Source organism: Castanea sativa, chromosome 9 (assembly GCF_040712315.1).
Source record: "Castanea sativa cultivar Marrone di Chiusa Pesio chromosome 9, ASM4071231v1".
NCBI classification, from domain to species: domain Eukaryota; kingdom Viridiplantae; phylum Streptophyta; class Magnoliopsida; order Fagales; family Fagaceae; genus Castanea; species Castanea sativa.
In genome coordinates this window covers 42,798,440-42,817,557 of record NC_134021.1, presented here as the reverse complement: position 1 = coordinate 42,817,557, position 19,118 = coordinate 42,798,440, and the positions used below count along the sequence as shown (strand labels likewise).

The 19,118-nt window shown below is 33.3% G+C and overlaps 2 protein-coding genes across 4 annotated transcripts in view; one reads left to right on the top strand and one right to left on the bottom strand.

Moving 5' to 3' along the window:
- LOC142611253 (receptor-like protein 7) overlaps positions 1 to 19,118 on the top strand; it is a 66,454-nt gene that overhangs the window by 18,277 nt on the left and 29,059 nt on the right. The window lies entirely within an intron of this gene.
- LOC142610832 (phosphoribosylaminoimidazole carboxylase, chloroplastic-like) lies at positions 7,034 to 17,826 on the bottom strand. 3 transcript variants are annotated; one of them, XM_075782773.1, is made up of 16 exons: positions 17,456 to 17,826; positions 16,065 to 16,280; positions 15,836 to 15,947; positions 15,195 to 15,257; positions 14,937 to 15,075; positions 14,675 to 14,730; positions 13,353 to 13,426; positions 13,053 to 13,200; positions 12,708 to 12,881; positions 12,020 to 12,107; positions 11,782 to 11,898; positions 9,276 to 9,373; positions 9,048 to 9,165; positions 8,863 to 8,957; positions 7,871 to 7,977; positions 7,034 to 7,753 (listed from the first exon to the last, which is right to left on the bottom strand). In XM_075782773.1, the coding sequence occupies exons 1-16, from the start codon at positions 17,704 to 17,706 to the stop codon at positions 7,660 to 7,662; spliced, it is 1,950 nt and encodes a 649-aa protein (XP_075638888.1). In that variant the 5' UTR covers positions 17,707 to 17,826; the 3' UTR covers positions 7,034 to 7,659. The 3 variants fall into 3 exon arrangements, with proteins under 3 accessions (XP_075638888.1, XP_075638889.1, XP_075638890.1); XM_075782774.1 differs by lacking the exon at positions 17,456 to 17,826 and having other exon boundaries at positions 15,836 to 15,951; positions 16,065 to 16,206; XM_075782775.1 differs by lacking the exons at positions 12,020 to 12,107; positions 12,708 to 12,881; positions 13,053 to 13,200; ... (5 more) ...; positions 16,065 to 16,280; positions 17,456 to 17,826 and having other exon boundaries at positions 11,682 to 11,783.

Genomic DNA, 19,118 nt, shown 5'->3' with positions numbered 1-19,118 from the left:
TTAAAAAAAGAAATTGGCCAACGTTGCTTATCAACTTTGAGCAAGCTTATTTATCAAGCCAAGTTCATGTTTCCTGCCACTTATAATCTACAAAGTATGGATAGATGTGCTCAATTGTTTCTTTGCTAACAATTTTATGGCAACCTCTTTTAACTCCTTGTTTTCAGACATATAATCTTCTTCATGTTCTTGTGTTATTTATTCAAAAGGTTTCTCATTCTATCAAATGTAATCTGTTAAATCTAAAGATTTTGATTGTACATTTTAATTCTTCTATTGCCTTAAATGGCTATCTTCTTACTGGAAAACAATGAGAAAGCAACTCTCTAATTGGTATTGCTTGCTTTGGGTGATTAAGAAATAAGAATTGAAAATGACCTGTTCATACCTCCCAGATCTATTTTGTTATCTTTCATTCTTTTGCATGATTTGTGTCATTGTTTTTACTCCTAATGAAGTAGTTATGCTTAGGTGTATTTTTTTGTTTGACTCCATTTCATAACATTGTTTGTCTTTTCTCACTCTTAATCTTTTGTTTATGAGTTAGAATTTTCTATAACACAATTGTTTGACTGTAATTTTTCTTGTCCCTTTGTGTTTATTATCTTGAAAATAAAGTGTTTTACTTCAATAAAGCAATTCAACTTATCTAGAAAAAAAAATTACACAATTGTATGAAGTAGAAGCAAAAGGCTAACACCGGTGAAAACAATAGAGAAAAACTATGTAAATAGAAGACATCAACTTAAAACTACTATGGTTTACCCAAAAATTAATGGTGGGTGGGGCCAATTGCCCATAGGTTTTACTAGCTATAGCCTATAGGGAAGTCCAAAGGACTCTTCTTTAGAAAGGTTCCCTATGTTATCCAAAAAAAAAAAGCATCGATGGAGTTGTGCCTCTTGCTAAATCATTTGAATAGGTAGTTGGAAATGTATGAACATATCATTAACAATATAAAGGGAATTTCTATTCTTCATTTCATTCTCAGAGTTTTCTTTCTTTTTTCTTTTCCCTATAAATGCTTGGTATACATTAGTATGAAATTTTGAAGTCAAAGTAGGATTTTTGACTGTCTTTATGCATGTTTGTATGTGCTATCACTTCCAATCTGCATCTTAGTGCTTTTTATAACTCACTCTCTATGTTGAGGCCAAACTTTGCAGTGAAGATTAAGACTTTCTATTCACAATGTCATTACTCTTATTCACACTTTATTCTTCCAATGATTGTATAATATGGTATGCAATGGACGATTTCATGATTTCCTACACACATATTTTTTTATCTTCAGTTAAAAAGTTAGCATTCAGTCAAGATCTCCAAGCTCATGCCTGTATAACCTGTGGAGACTGCTACATAGTTTTTGTTGCCAGCCAAGGTTTTGTTAAAGGGAGATTGATTTCTGACAATCTAAAAATTAGATAGACTAGGAGGGCGAAAATGTGGTTTGTAGTCTTTAAAGTTGATATGAATAAAGTTTATGATGGACTTAGCTGGGACTTTGTTTTGGATTTGCTGGAAAAATTGAATTTTAGTCGTCATTAGATCAACTTGATTAAGAAATGCATCTGTACAGTTTCTTGTCAAATTGTATTGAATGGTTCCCTCGGTTAAACTTCTTTTCCCTCAATGCGGCTTAAGGATATCTACTTTCGCCTTTATCTATTGTCTCTGGCCTTATTGGAGGGATAGTTCCAAGGTTTATAAAGGAGTAACGATTGCAAGAAGCCTGGATCCTATTTCTCATCTATTGTTTGCAATGACTGCATTACTATTGTTCAAGGTACTAATGATATTGCAAGATAGTGTTTTGAAAATTTTGGTATTGCGACCTTTCTGACATATTGTAATTTTGACAAATCTGAGGTGTTTTTCAGTGCTGACACTCCTGAACAGAGTATAAATCCTGGGTTAGATCTTCTTAAGGTGAAAAAGCTAATGGACCTGGTAAGCATTTGGGTCCAACTAAGATATGGGTCAGAAAAAGATAGCATTTTAAAACTGTAGTTAAAAGTAGCTTAAAAGCCACAGTTATGGAAGGCAAAATTGTTGTCTTAGGCAGGTAGATTAACTTTAATCAAACCTGTTACAGCTCAGTGTCTATTTATAATTTTTCATTCTTTAAAGTGCATGATGCAATTTGTAAAGATATTGATAGAAGGATTTGGATTTTTTCTGAGGACATGATGTAGGGATCAAGAAAATTCATATACTAAACTGGAATTTTAGCTGCTCACGAGCTCATCTAAGAAAGATGGATTTATTTGGCAGCAAAGCAGTCCTGGGGAGTTATTTCTGATTAAATTTTTTTTGTTTTCTAAGGGGTTAATGGCTAAGTTCTGTAAGGCGGAAAGCATATTTAGTGTCAGTTAAAGCAGTCTAACTCTTGGGGTTGGAAAGGTATCCTTTCTTGTAGAAATTCAGCTTTTACTGAACCTAAATAATGCGGGCGCTGGTAGCCAATGAGCTCTAGCTCAACTGGCACTTCCTCCCCTTATAAGTGCTAGATGGAGAGTGAGGTTATGGGTTCAAGATTCATTGGATCTGTGTGTAACTTACTAATTTAAATAAATAAATAAAGCTGCCAACGGTGCAATTACGTACTGAGGAAAATAGGTTCAATGCATTTCATGATTTTTTTTTGTATGGATTTTCATTTTGTTCTTCATATATACTAGGCACTGATCTTATCATACATTAGAAATTAACAAACTGTTTGATATGAAATTGTTCAAATAACTTTTTATTATTGCTATTTGATTAACTTTATAAGTGGCTTTATCTTTAAGATAATTAGTATATCTAGGTTGTGGTTGTTGGTTATATTAAGGCAATAGTTGACTACATGGCATGTGTATTCAAATTTCTTCAATATATTCATTTATTACTTATATAATAAAATAAGGTGGTCAGTGTTGGTTATCAACTTTGAGCAAGCTCTTTCTCAAAAAAAAAAAAAAAAAAAAAGTTTTGAGTAAGCTTATCTATCATGCCAAGTTCTGAAGTTCATGTTTCTTGCCACTTATGATTTACAATGTATAGATAGACGTGTTTAAATTTTTTTTCACTGGCAATTTTATGGTGACTTCTTTTAGATTCATGTTTGAAATAAAGTCTAGCAGCCTTTGAAATAAACTCTTACCTTTGAATATTCTCCCCTCTTAAACCTATCTAGTTCCATATGCGAATTACCTGCAGCTCTAACATTTTAACTCGAACTCAAAACCTAGTTTCATAGTACCTTAGAGATATCACAACCATAAGACAAATGATACCCTTATTATATTTGTCTATCTCTAGTGAGGAGCTTGTTCCTGATATCCAACAAGCTATATTAAAATACTTGGTAATAGACTAGGAATACCATATAAGATCTCATACCAATGCACCACAGGCAGTATGTGTCTAGTTAAATGCATCCCATGATTATGTAATTGTAAAAGTTTTTGACTTTCTAGGTTTTCAAATCACTGTGTTCATGATCAGCGTTTACTTGGACATAGCATGTCAAAAAAGCATTTCTCTAAATCAGAGTTATAGTTGAGCTTTAAATCACAATGTATCATTTTCTAATGGTTGGCTAAGACCAATCTTATTCTTAAATGATGCATAAACCTTTGCAGGTCAAGGCGTTTCAGGATCACATACCCCTCAGGGACCATAAGTTTGCAATGGTACCGTAAGTGCCATCTATCTTGCCTTTAGAGCATGTTGTTGGATGATACAAATTTTGACTCTTAGTAGTTTTTGTGGTTGTCTGGTGGGCTTTAGCTTTACTCTCAAATGTTTGTTTTGGTTGTAAAAAATAGTTGATGTCGTATTGTATTTGTGTTCTTTGTCTTACCATGAATTGTTTCATATTTCTACTTTCTTATTTCTTTTGGAACACTGTGTTGTCTCTTTACAGTTGCCTTTTTTTAAGAATCAATTTCTCATTGTTAAGTACTAAAATATTTTTTTATTATATAATTTCTGGCATTGGAATATATTTTAGATCATTTACCTTGGTTCAGCATCCCCCTTAGTACACATGTTCATGCGGTAAAGACTCGGAGTGCTTTTTAATATGTAAATTCCAAAAAACTGCAAATATCAGTACAGGTTTTTTCTAATTTATCCACGCAAAAAAAAAAATTGATGTAGGTTTTTCCTATACGGTTACTACACTCATTAGTGTTATCTTGTCTACTTTTAGTGATGATACAAGAATGCACTTATAGTTCTTAATTTCTTGGAGGACTTTGTGCAATCGTGGTCGATGATGAGTTGTAAATAAGTAACAGACTTTAACTCAACAAAAGAAATGATTCAACAAAGCTTTTTAATGGTGTTTAACATCTTAGTGTGGAATTAGTTTAATATATATGTCAAAATGGATTGTAGTTGCTTATGTTAAACTCCTTTTATGGCTACATCTTTGTTATGTCTGTATTTTTGGACAGTTAATATGGTTTCAGTGTGTTTACATAAACTATTAAGCACTTCTTGTCTACAATGCTTATATTGTGATGAAGATGATGCTCACCTGTGTATTTTGGGGACAAGGATATGCTGCCCAATTGTGTTAAATTTCTCCTTGCTCAGTCAATTAGATAGCAATTATGCTTGTTTAATGGGTTTATAGGTATGTATAGAATACATCTATGATGATGGTGGGAAATAAGGAAAGAAAGATAGTTGCATATTACATATTTCTAATCTTATTTTTCATGTCATGAGTCATGACGTCTGTTGTACATAACATGTGAGTTTTATTTTTGATATCCTGGAATGATTACAAGTTCGAAAAAGAAAACCTAATGGAATTGATGAGCAATCATGACCAATTGTGTTGATTACTATCCCCATTCTTTATTAGCTTGTGAATGTAGAAACAAAATAAAAATAGAAATAGACATACATTGCAATTTAAATTTATTCCACCACAAATTATTTTTATAGATAATACAAAGTTTATTGTATATGTCACAGAACTTTAATGTCTAAAGGTCATAATAAAGTTCCGTGAACACTCCAAATAATGGTTTAGCACTGATTAAACTTTTTAAAATTGCATATTCAGCCATTAAAACGTTGATGAATCATCAATTGAAATAGTTAATTAAGAAACTACAAACATTGGTGAGCATTTATAGTGGTAGTGCTAAAACAATTTAGCTTTTCACTTAAAAAAGTTACTTTATTTATTTTAATTTATTATTTCACAACTCACTCAACATCAATGTTCTTATTTTTTACAACAAAGTTAGACACTTTTCATTTATTTTTAACTCTCTCTCTCTCTCTCTCTCTCTCTCTCTCTCTCTCTCTCTCTCTCTCTCTCTCTCTCTCTCTCTCTCTCTCTCTCTCTCCAACCCACAGCCACCAAACCCACAACCTAAAATCAACCACCACCACCACAACCACCAAACACACATCCATATCAAACATAAACTCATATGAACATACACCCAAAAAAACTCATATCGAAACACCCAAATATCACCAACCAGATCGAAAACCCACAAAACCTAGCAACCCAAAACGCCAACGCCCCATGTCATTGTTGTTCTCAACCACCACTGCACGCCCACGACGCCCTCGATCTCTGTGTTTTTTTTTTTTTTTTTTTGAGAAAGTTCGAGTCAGAGGAGAAGAAAAGAAGAGAGAGCAAATAGAGAAGAAAGAAGAGAGAAACAAATATTTTTTATGAGAAGAGAGAGAATGGAATAAAAAATAATTATTTTTTATACATCTTTGACAGTTCACTGTAGTTTGGGTGCTTAAATTTTTAGTTTTTGCACCATCAATGCAATATGCATTTTGTTGTTTGTGGTGCTAAAAATATTTTTTTTTAGCAAAATAAGAGCATCACTACGAATGCTCTTAGAGGTTTACTTTTGTATATCTAACAATAATGTTGGCAACCTCAATCCAAGTTATCATCCCCATGTGAGCAAAAAACGTCATTTTGGGCTATATATATTTGTGTCACTAACAACTTAGTTCCTATATTTTGGTAGTTGTTAATTTGGTCTCTCTATTTTAGTAGTAATCAAATTGAATCATGTTATTTTCAATTTGTAGTCATTATGGGTCCAAATTTGGGTGCTAATTTGATTTGTGTGTCTACTAGATTTGAAAATTGGTATTTTCAATTTGTGGTTTTGTATTTGGTTGACAAGAAAGTGCAAGAAAAATTGTGATTTGATGGTAAGGACCAAATTAACTGCAAATCAAAAATAATTTTGCGACAATGTCAGACAACAGCAAGTCAATACGATAAGGTCTTTACTTAATGAGATTCTAAACCATATTTTCGTTTTACTCATACACTTTTAGAGCTCTTGGAGATTTTTTGTAAGGCTCTGAATTAATAATCAGAGAGTTTTTGGCTAGCAATACACCGGTGCACTCAGAGAGCTTTTTTCTTGTTTACAAGTATTCCAAAGCTTCTTAGTTTGGACGATCAGCTCACTGATATCTTGCATCATTAGCCAATATATGCATGTTAATAGTTAATGAGTTTGGATTCCAGAAAACCTAATGAAAGAAAAATATTTCAAATAAAAAAATAGAAGGTCTAGAGTGAAGAATTTCATTAAATAATGCATTTTTTTTTTCTTGTTAATATAAACAAACATGTGATTGAAAATCTAAAATAGTATCGTTTGTCTTAATTATCTCGTTATTGGCACTTCTGTTTCCCATTAGATGTCAAAGTAGTCAATATCATTTGATCAAGCAAGAGAATGAAATATCTCAATACCAGTTAATGCTTAAAATCCAAATATTTTATATGCCCAAATATTAGTCTAAGTATATTAACCCAATTTTATAACCTTTTTTATTTCCTAAATTATTTTTCTAGTAGTAGCTGAAAGACCTGAAATCCATCATTATAATCGATATAGGTTGGTGTAGACTGGTATTTTATTAGTACATTTTAGAAGGGTATTAGTACTAACATTGCAGGGTACAAGAAAACAATATGAACTTCCAGGTTTAGAGGTAACTCTCCAAGAAATTTGCAGTGTAAGATTCTCCGGGCTTTTATCCAGAAGAATAACAAGAATAGACTATGACATATTCAAATCTATATTTCAATCCAATTAACATGTGGCTGTGCCACCATCCAAAGACAAGCTTAAGCCTACCAGTAGATATCATAGATATGAATTGAGCAGCTCGCTGACCTTCAATGGCAGAACAATTGCTTGAGACCAGTTAGAAAAATCGTTCATCGTAAACGTACAAGAACTCAATGCTGTAATCAATCATTGATTACCATCTAAATATTAAGGTCAAAAGAACACCCTTATGCAACTAAAGGGATAAAAAGTTCTTTTGACTCATTCAACTCAACTGCTACAGTGGACCCCTTATAGCAACTACAATGGATACAAGGCTTCTTCCTAGTCCCACAAACGCCCCCTGTTTTCTGTACTTTCTTTCCTTGATCTCTCAAAACTGAAGCAAAATTGCCAGTTCCATCCTCACTTGAACTTTTTTCTGTCAACATATTTTTGCATTCATCCTACATATATTGATCCGCTTTGGATATATTCTTTAGTTAATTCCAAATTTTGCTGTGGTAATGTGTTCTCCAAACTTGAACTTCCATAGTGTGTCAAACTCAAAAAAATCATGCATATGGCTGGCAAAGCAGTTATGTACTTATGGATTCAAATAGGACTCCCAACCATCATTTTCCAGCTTCTCTGCTTTTCTCAAGACATCATTTCTTGTGTCTTCTTGATACTGGCTCATTCTGCAAAGGATATTATTCCAGAATCAGCTCATGCAAGACTTGTGAATTTTTTCTTGGTTTCATACCCAACACAAAGTTTTGCATTACTTCTAGAGAGGGAAGAGAGAAAAAACCCACCTTGCCAATAGGTCAGCATCTCGAATCCCCATCATCCTTACTGCGAGCAAACCTGCATTGGTAGCATTGTTTATTGCAACTGTTGCAACTGGAACACCCCTTGGCATCTGCATAATCATCAAAGGAATAAATAAAAATTAGGACTTTGTGGTGATCAAATTTTCCTTGTAAACTCCCTGTGTACCAAGGAAACTGTTTCCTTTGCTGTGTTTCTTATTTCTCCTTTTTCAATAAAGCTTCTTAATTACTGATCAAATACCCAAAAAAAAAAATTGCAAGTAGAAATCAAATATGAACTTGAGATAACAAATGAAACACCATACTGAGGCTCTAAAATTGGACAATGTTTTAAGGCAATGAAACTCATTGTGCAAATCTCAACATGATTAAGCAAGTGTCTACATACTTCCACCATTCAGATGTTTTTTGCTTTTTGATAGGTGCCATTCAGATATTCGATATTCAGCACCAATGATTTTTTTTTTTTGGTTCCATAGAAATTCAGCACCTATATTATTATTTTTTTTAGTGACATAAATATTCAGCACCCACAATTTTTTTTTTTTTTTTGGCTCCAGGCACCTATTAATTAAATTACTTCCAAAAAAAAATTTCTTCACCTCATAAACATGGCTTAAAAATATTGCCTCCATCAACTTGCCTTAATTTCAGTAGTATTTTTGTGCCAAGGAAATATATGTGGTAATTGTAAAAAACAATAAAAGAATAATAGTAATTCTCTGTGCCAGAAAACACATCTCAAAGAATTAAAATAGAATTTCTCTCATCAAATAAAGCAAACAAATTAATTAATCAAGGATAAGCAACTATAAAAACCAGAAAAAGGGCATCCCTAAGACTCCAGGATTTCAGACATCCAATTTAAATGCCCTCGTTTTTTAGAACTAATATTGTATTCATAGGATACTGGATCTTTACAACACTTACCCATCCCATAAATGTAATAATTTAGAAGTAAGAAAATAATATACCTGCACAATGGACAGGAGTGAATCAAGTCCATCCAATGCAGAAGCACGCACGGGGACGCCAATAACAGGCAAGGGAGTGAGTGCAGCTACCATACCTGCAAGTCACAACAAAGCTCAATTAATTCCAGTGAGACATTTAAAGCACCTGTGAAACAATATATGGAGCATAGTTCAGATAAACTTGCCTGGTAAGTGGGCTGCACCTCCAGCACCAGCAACAATAATCTGAATGCCTCTCTCCAGGGCAGATGAGGCATAAGAAAACATCATTTCAGGGGTCCGGTGAGCTGAAACTATTTTCACCTGCATATTATAATTTGTTAAGGTAGAACTGGAATATACAAGAAAATAAAATTAAATGATCAATAACTCCTGAATTCCAAAATAGACCCTGTAGCTCATTAGAAGTCAACCTCATAAGGCACACCAAACATATTCAAAATCCTTGCAGCATCCTTCATAACAGGAAGATCTGAATCAGAACCCATAATGATCCCAACACGTGGTGTTACTGCATTCAGAATGGGAGCAACATAAACACAATTTGAGTGTAACAAACTTTCAAAATCAAAACTTAAGGCATGTAAACTTCAAACAAAAGGAAAACACTTGCAACCATCAACATAATAAGGGTATAGCTATATGAAAGATTGGTGATCCCCCAACCCCACAAGAGAATAAAAATCATAAATGAAGAGTGAAGACTGACAGACGCAATATCTTGGTAAAAGGAGAATTAAATCTATTTTTTAAATGGAAATGATAAATTGTAATCTCCCAACAGTTTAGAATCCATGCCTCTTAAAAATAAAATCTTATGGTAATTTCCCTCCCTACACTGTCACTTTTCCATCCTAAGCCAAAGTAAGACTTTTTTTATGCAAAATCTAACAGGCAAAAACACCATTTTGGTCCCTACATTTTGAGGTCACAATCAATTTGGTCCCTATGTTTTGGTATCAATCAATTTGGTCCCTACTATTGTAAATTTACAGTCAATTTGGTCTCTGCCGTTAATTCACTAACGGAAAATGCTTATGTGGCAAACGGTTTGTACATTTGGCTTATTTAATATTAAAAAATTGTATCAGATGCTGATGTGTCTAAGTTTAAGTGGCCATGTCAGCGCCTAGGTGGCAAAAAAAGCCACATCAACTATAAAAAATAATTTTCTTTTCTTTTACTAATTTTTTCTGTCTTGTATTTTTTTCTTCTAAGTTTCTCACAATTTTCTTAACCTGGCAGAATTTCATTTTTATTTTATTGATATTGGCTTTTTTTCCTTTCTTGCAATTTCTTTGTAACTAAACAATAATTTAGTCCAACAATCTTAAATCAACATAGGCCATGTTGTTTCTAAAAGACTAAACGCTCGCCTAAAAGAAAACCCAGATGCAGATCCACCAAACTCAGTTTCAAACTAATTCCAGATATTTCAAACAAAAGCCCCAAATTCAAAGATTCAAACTAATCCCAAAATCCTTGACTACAAACCCAAATCCACCAATACCCCAATCGTCCAATACCATCCTAAACCCAGATCCACAACAGAGCTTGATCCGTGGCCAACAACCCCAAAGAAAACCAGATCCAATTGATCCCAACCCACCTGACTCGGATCTCCTCGTCTCAAGCTCGACCAGCATGGACCTAGCTTTGGATCGTCGCCGCCTTGTGCAGCAATAGCATCCCACGAGCTCCTCATCGCGCAAGGACATTGGTCAGAACAACGGAGTTTGAGTTGAAGGATTGGCTATGGCATTGGAGTGACAGTGATTGTTGTTGGCTTTGGCTCCTCATCACGCACAGAGAGAGAGAGAGAGAGAAAGAGAGAGACATGAAATATTACTATTTAAGAAATTTGGTTTTATTTTTGTGAGATTGTAGGTTTATAAAAAACAAAAAAGAAAAAACATATTCTTTTTGATAAATAACGTAAGGATATTACTAATAATAATAAAGAAAAAATTGCCATGCAAAGTACATTGGGGATGTACTATGGGGGCACAAATCAAGAAACAAAAGAACAACGGTCAAGAAAAATAGAAAAGGAAAAACAAGAAAAAATGAGAAAAAACCACACTCCACTCAAAGAAAGTGTGTAAGAAAAAAAACTTAATCTCCAGCAAAGAGCGTTCGCAACCCTCAAAGCTTCTAGCATTCATTTCTCGCCAAATGCACCAAATCAAGCAGTGAGGCACTAATTTCCAAATATCAATGTGATGATGTCGCACAAACTTTCCTTGCCAAGCCTCAAACAACTCAAGAACAGTGTGAGGCATAACCCACTGAATACCAAAAAAGAAAAAACATATATAAAAGCGTATGTGGCTTTTTTTGCCACCTAAGTGCTGACATGGCCACTTAAACTTAGACACAACATCTGATCTAATTTTTAAATATTAAATATGCCAAATGTATAAATTGTTTGCCACGTAAGCATTTTCCGTTAGTGAGTTAACGGTAAGGATCAAATTAACTGTAAGTTTAAAATAGTAGAGATCAATTTAACCGATACTAAAATATAGGGACCAAATTGACTGTGACCCCAAAATGTAGGGACCAAAATGGTGTTTTCGCCAATATAATAACCCAAAGCTCATAGCCTGAAAATTTAAAGTAGCATTAGTGCTGATTATTCTGGAAACTACCCCACGTAATGTGGGTGTAGCATGTAGGATTATTTTTATGTAAGAAAATGTAAAACATTGAATAAATAAATTCAATTGAGGCAATCACTGACTTAAGGAAATATGCTCCAAAAAGATGCACCATAGTCAAATTTAATTGATAGCATAGATGCAAACATCTCACCACACCTTCCAAAAACATTTGTGCCTCCTGGAGAAAACTTGCTTTTTGGTTAAGCAGCATCGTGACATTCAGTAAATAAATATGAGAAGTCCCTAGTGCAATTACCTGCAGCCTTACAATCAGAACCTTCTTCCGTCAGAATTGATTTTAATCGTTCTTCCACATCACCCATGGAAGACCCAACAATTGTGACATGGCCCATCTTTCGCTGCTTTCGCATTTCTGCCAAGTCATTAAGGCAATGCAGGAAAATGTCAAGTATGAGGTAAAGGTCAAGAAGTGTGTGTGTGTGTGTGTGTGTGTGTGAGAGAGAGAGAGAGAGAGGAAAAAGAAATTCACATACCTGGCTTGTCATACCAATGAACAGTAGCCCCAGGAATACTCAATGCCCTTCTAATCAGTTGATGAGCTAAAATAAAACCAGGCTCACCCTGAAATTTAATAAATAAATAAATAAAAGAGAGAGATTTGACATGTGGGGGAGGGGGTAGTGAAAGATAGTTATGCTGAACAGTAGCCCCAGGGATACTCAATGCCCTTCTAATCAGTTGATGAGCTAAAATTAAACCAGGCTCTCCCTGAAACTTAATAAATAAATAAAAGAGAGAGACATTTGACATGTGGGGGGAGGGGGTAGCGAAAGATAGTTATGCTGAATAAAGACATTTCAAACATTTTGTTGTACATTGATGTTCCAATTTACTTTTTTACTTAACATTAACAAGTTTTCCAAGATAAAATAATTTGAGAACTGAAAATCAGTTAATGAGAACCAGGACAGACGGAAAGTTTGATTTATATTAATTGTAATTTCTTAAAATTTCATTATTCACAATGGTATAAACAGCCATCAAGCTCAAGCACCGACTTGTACTTAATTCTAGTTGCAACTTCAACAAACTTAAAGCAGAATATTTTCAGTGAAAGTATGTTACAGAAATAGGTTCTGAAAGAAACAAATGACTTAAGCATCATGCCATATTCATTTTATATATTAGATAAATAAATAAAAATAAAAATAAATTCTTCACCTCATCTTCACCCAGTATATTGTACATGACAGCAGCAGGAGTTTTCATTGATGGCTCACCAAGTGGAAGACCAACAACAGCCCGCAAATGTTGTTCAAATTGTGAGGTGTAGCAAGACTCAATTGTGTGATGACCACTATTATGGGGTCTAGGAGCCACTTCATTTAGAAGAATCTGTTGAGGGTTCAGAACATAAATTCATTAGCCAAAAGAAGATACTGCTGAAACAAAATTAGGAAAAAATACAGAGGATAACAAAAAAGGAAGCAATTATAGCATCAAGAGGTATTAAAAAAAGAAATATATATGCATTTAACAGTCTCAAAGAAGAAGCAAAAACACAACCTGACCATCCCCAGTCAAAAACAATTCAACTGCAAACACACCAGCACCTTCTAATGAACTAACAGCTTTGTAGGCAACATCAGTAGCACGTTTCCTAATATCCCATGACACATTAGCTGGTGCCTTGACTACGTGACAAATGTTTTCCCTACAAGAGATCAAAGATCCTTAATGAGAAGCATAGGGATGTAAAGTAACATCTAAATGCTAAAGGTGAATTCTTCTCACGTAATTCTGCATCATTTAAGATTAGACCATGAAGGGAAAATAGACAATGTAAACACTGAATCTACATCTTACTTGTGAATGGTTTCAACAACAGGATAGCACAAAATAGAATTGTCTCTTCCTCTTGCAACAATGACAGCCAGCTCCTGAAGTTATTCCCAAAAAAGAAGTAAATAATATCTATAATCCATAAGATTCTATCTTTCACACTATTAAGAAATACCATATTGCATCAGCCAAAAAAAAAAAAACAATATTGATCATATGAAAGCATAATTCAAATGAAGTCTAAATTTCTGGATTTAAAAGTTATTTTCATCATGTTAAACGCAGACACAAAGTCAAAAAATTATCCTAAAACCCTAATGACAAAAGCTGCAGCAATAAAATATGATTGGAATGTAAATAATTTAAACATTTTTCTAGACCTGCATATTTTCAAAATGCATCAATGTATGCATGCTTAGAAGTCAAAGTGGAGAGGAGTTGGAAGCTAAACAAATTAATTAAAATTTATGCATTAAAGTAAAAGAGTATTACTTTAATTGAGTTCTTCAGAAAACAGTTTTAGCTGCCATATATCAGTATTATACACACTTTTTAGAAGAACAAGATTAACAAATTGTGTTTTTTATGCAATTTGCAATGCAGAACCAGCTAACGAACTTCTTTTCAATTTCACAAGTATCTATGTTTTGTTTCTGAAGTTCTAGCAACTAGTTGGTTGAGTGAGAACACTCCTTACACTACCTAAAAGGAAAAAATGAAGTTAACTACTTTAAGGACAAAGTTTCTCTACAACCTAAATTGGAGCAACTCCATCCAAACTACTATGTGTCAACACCAGAGAGTGACAAGTGTTCTAGTCCAGCTAAAGCTGAGATTCAATAAATAACCTTCTTAACCCCAGCTGTTAGACCACTTTTTTCTCTCTTTCTACAGAGCAGTCAGACCTAGGTAAACGACGTTATTTTTGAAATTGAGCTTCAGCTGAACCAGGAGGCTAGTCACTCTCTGGTGTTGACACGTAGTAGTTTGAAGGGAGTTCCTCCAATTTAGGTTGTAGAGAAACTTTATACTTGCTTTAAATAATACAAATGATCATATGAATATCAAAGAAACAGTTGTCAAATCATAATGGTGAAAATTTAGGAGCATACGTAGGATGATCATATCTAATTATGAATACATGCTGGCATATCATGCAAGTGAACCAAACAAGTTTAATTGTAGTTAAGAGGCACTTCAAAGAATTCTTACTAATATATGTTCCAAATTTAAGCATATGTCCAAGATTAAAATATGCATGTCATATTGCAGAATAAAGAAAAGAGTCAAGAATAAATGCAGATTGAAAAACTAAAAAGTAAACTAAATAGTATATCCTCATTAACCTTTACAAAGGGTGCCCACTTTTCAACATATAAACCACGATCAAATCCTCCAAGAGCTGCAAAAATTCGCAATTAAAAGTTAAAAGGAAATGCAAGTGTCCACTTATTTTAATTATAAGAACAAAGACCCATTAGGTGCATCTGTAACATACCAATCCAACAAAAGAAAAAAGATAACATGGTTAATAACACAATTCAAATACCAAACATAAGAAATACCAACATTAATAGCACTTAAATCTTTAATAACTAAACATGTTACCAGCTACAGCAGAAGAGAGCTCCTCCTCACTGTGAGCAACAGCATTTCCACGCCCATCATAAGCTAACCTTTTGCTCTTTATCATAAGAGGATAGCCAAATAGTTCACCTGCTCTCTTGGCACCTTCAAGATCATCTATCTGTGGTAGCCATGTTTCATAATCAACAAATTAAAATCTCTCATCTTGGATATGTGAAAATAAAAGGTAAAAAACATTAGCTAAATCCTTCAGTTAGATAGTAATGAAAAGTGGTAAACCTGCATAAACTCAGGAAGTGGAATGGCATGCCGAGAAAAATGAACCTTTTGAAGATATTTGTCCTGTAAGAACCAAAACATGAATCATAGAACTAAAAGTCACATTTTATTGCAACAAATATATGAATTAATATGTACAATTACTTATTCATTTTAATAACTCCGCCTTTGTCTATGCTTAGTGTCATGTATTTTGTTCACGGTCAGTCTCAAGCCTGCGGGAAAAGGATGGAGAGTTGTGGTAGGTTGACAGCTTGCATAAAATTTAGTCACTCTATTATTACGAATGAACTTATTCATTTAAGTATAACAAGAGGGAGGAAAGAAATTCTAGCAGATAGCTAACTAATCTGAGAAATAGGTTGAAAAGGGATTACTTACAAGCTTAGTCTAACTACAAAGAAACAGTCAAAATTAGCTCTAAAAGTACTTGAATGAAAACCTAAGATTAAGGGAAGGTGAGCATCTAAAGTAGCACCAAAATCCTCAAGGATCCACTTTTTGTGATTTTATAACACAAAATGCATTTCCTCAAAAAGAAAAAAGCTTATGCATAAGGAAATGATTTCATTCAACTTATTTTCTCATATTTTTCAAGACAGCAGTCAATAACCAATTGGAAAAATTAAATAAAAGCATACCTGAATTATTCGGATAGTTGAGGCTTTAGGTTGGCAATCCACTCCTTGTTGCTCAAGCATCTCCATGGTTGCAACATCAACATGCTCAATTTCTACAGTCAATACATCACATCTATCTACCAAGAACATAGACATTATTACCAAATTATAACAAAAGAATATATTTACAAAAACTATTGACTATGAAAAAAAAACAAAAAAAATGTCATCAATCTCATAAAAATAGAACCTTCTCGCAAATTCGCAAACCGTAGCACTATTATCAAAGCTTCCGACCATATGATGATAAGAAAGTGCACTTGCAGGGCAGTTCTCAAGCGGATCCAAAACCATTACTTTAATAGCCATTTGCGAAGCTGCTTGACATAGCATACGGCCCAGTTGCCCTCCTCCCAAAACACCAACAATCACCTCAGATAGTCCATGTACAGGTACATCATCTTTGCTACAAGAACAAGCATTCAGTGTTAGATAAATTTTTAACTCCAAATTAATATCCAATTAGAAATATTAACAAGATCTTTCATATAAGTCCAAGCGGCGGCCAAGCAATCATGTAAGAAAGAAATGATACTTTTTTTTGGATGAACAAAATTTTTATTAACAAAGGAACATTGTACAACAAGCACACATCTAACCAAACCAAACCAACACAAATCAACCCGCAAGAAACTATCTGAAACAACAACCAAAATCACTGTCACATCCTACTGATCAGAAGGCTTAATAATTACAGTGAGGAAATACCCATATACAACATATAGCCCTGAGAATGATTGAGTTGCAGTAGCACCATTTGGCTTCCACCCTAGCTTGAACTACCCACTTGATATCGCACACAATGGTCTCCTCTGTTCTAACAGAGTACCACAATGAATAAGAGAACTCCTTTTGGTGCCAAATATGATAAACAGAGGCCCCAAAAGCTAATTTACAAACCACAGCTTTCATACTCCTTCCTTTTAGGTTCTTCTCACCCCAATCAACAATGTCATCCCAATAAACCTTAGGACTCCTTCCAAAAAACAAGTGGTTCTCACTCTCCCCACCACTTCTGCATATAAGACACAAGCTGAATCCCCCTTCAATGACCCATTGCAGTATCCTATCTAGAATTGCCAGCCTATTCTAATGGTTAGCCACGCAAGACGAAAGCGCGTCTAGGAATAAATAGCACTCAAAAACCACATTAACTTCCACCAACTAACTTCACAAACCTTAAATCCAATAGCATCCCAGGAAGCCAAAATTCTTAATTTTGCATTGTTCATGATTTATCATTTTAAAAATCAGATACTACAACAACAAAACATGTAACATAAGAACCATTTCTTAAAGTCTAAACACAAAATAATAATAATAATAATAATAATAATAAATAAAACACACATTATAAGAAAATCGTGCAGTGTCTCTTTGTGTGTACATAAACGCATTATACATATTACAAAGTCAACGTTTGCCTACTTCAAAATAGCCAAATAAAAATTACCCATCTCTATTTTTCCGCCACATACAAACCCAGAAACCAATTTATTTATTTTTTTAAAATTTCCCAAGAGTTTCGTAAACAGAAACAGCTGAATAAGAATTGCAAGCTACTATTACTATTTGACTTACCTGGGTGAGGTCTCGTGAGTGACACGTGAGGCCTGACAAGCGAAGACTGGAGTTGCGTGCTTCAAAGAAGAAGATGAAGAAGAAGAGAGAAGAGGGTTTTGTTTGGCGGAGTGGTTCATGGAGAAGAAGAAGCTGAGTGTGGTCGGCGATGGTGATGGTGGTGTTATTCGTGGAGCCAAACAGGGATTAAAGTTGGAGATAGTGTCTGTATTTGTGACTGCGCCATTGATGGTTAAGCTTTGGTGTAGCATTGCTATTAGAGCGGATGGGAATTTGGATTCACAGTGATACTCTCCCCTTCACAAGCGGCGGCGCTCTTATATGTAGCTTGGCTTAAACAAAATAATCTCTCTCTCTCTCTCTCTCTCTCTCTCTCTCTCTATATATATATATATATATATATATAGCCCAAACTTCAAAATCCTCCCAATTTTCCATATCGACATAATATTTAAATAAAATTATCATTTTAGTTAAATAAAATTATTATTTTTAATTAATTTAAATTTAACTAAGAGTGAAATTCTATCTCTCTGATAAGTACAACTTAAACTCAAATTCATCATTATCATTTTTTTAAAATAAAAATATTTTTGTTTAATTAAAACTTAACTAGAAGTAAAACTCTATCTCTCTAATAAATCCAATTTAAACTCAAACGCATCATAATCATTTTTTAAAAAATAAAATTATTTTTGTTTAATCAAAACTTAATAAGGAATGAAACTCTATGTCTCTAACAAGTCCAACTTAAACTTAAACTCAAACGTTGATAATTTATATAAAAACAAAAATTATGATAAGACTAAAAAATAAATAAAAAATAAAGACTAATGCTGAAAAGAAAGAAATTCACATTGATAATTGTGGGTTTGGTTTTTGAGTTAAAATTTCTACTAATTATTTTTTTTATTATACATGACAGATAAAGCATCTCTATTTTTTTTTTTTTGAGAAAAATCAAATATGCAACCTATGTTTTTCAGCCTAAGGAACGATAAATTTTTATTTTGTATTTTAGACTCACATTGATAATCGTAAGTTTGGTTTTCGAGTTGAAATACCTACTAATTATTTTTATTATATTATACATGGCAGATAAAGCATCTTTATTTTTTTGGAGAAAAATCAAATATACAACCTATGTCTTTCAACATAAGAAACGATAAATTTTTATTTGGTATGTTACATATAAATTTTTTGAATTTGGTTTGGTTCTGAAATATTATTTGGGGATTCTATAAATTTAGAAGTTTTAAGCCTTGAAATTTTTGGTATTTGCATTTCAGTAGATTAATCTTAATTCTTCACCTTAAATGCTTTTTATTTAGATTCATGTGATTTTTTGTTACCTTATTAAAAGCTATATTTTTGGTTGATTATTTACTTATTGTTGGATTTTTTTCAGAGTCAATAATTTTTTCATAAATCGTACAGGTTAGTGACTAGTACAAATATAAAAATAAAGCTTGGCTTAAACAAGGTTTTTTTTTTTTTGTTACCTTCTCAGTTTTACCTACTTACTTTTCAAAAAAAAACTTTATGTTAGATTATTTATTTTATACTATATTTTATTAAAATATCAATTTTTAAAAAAATTTTAATTGGCAAATTACAACTTACCCATATGTCGTTCGACTAAAATTTAAGTTCCTTACATTTG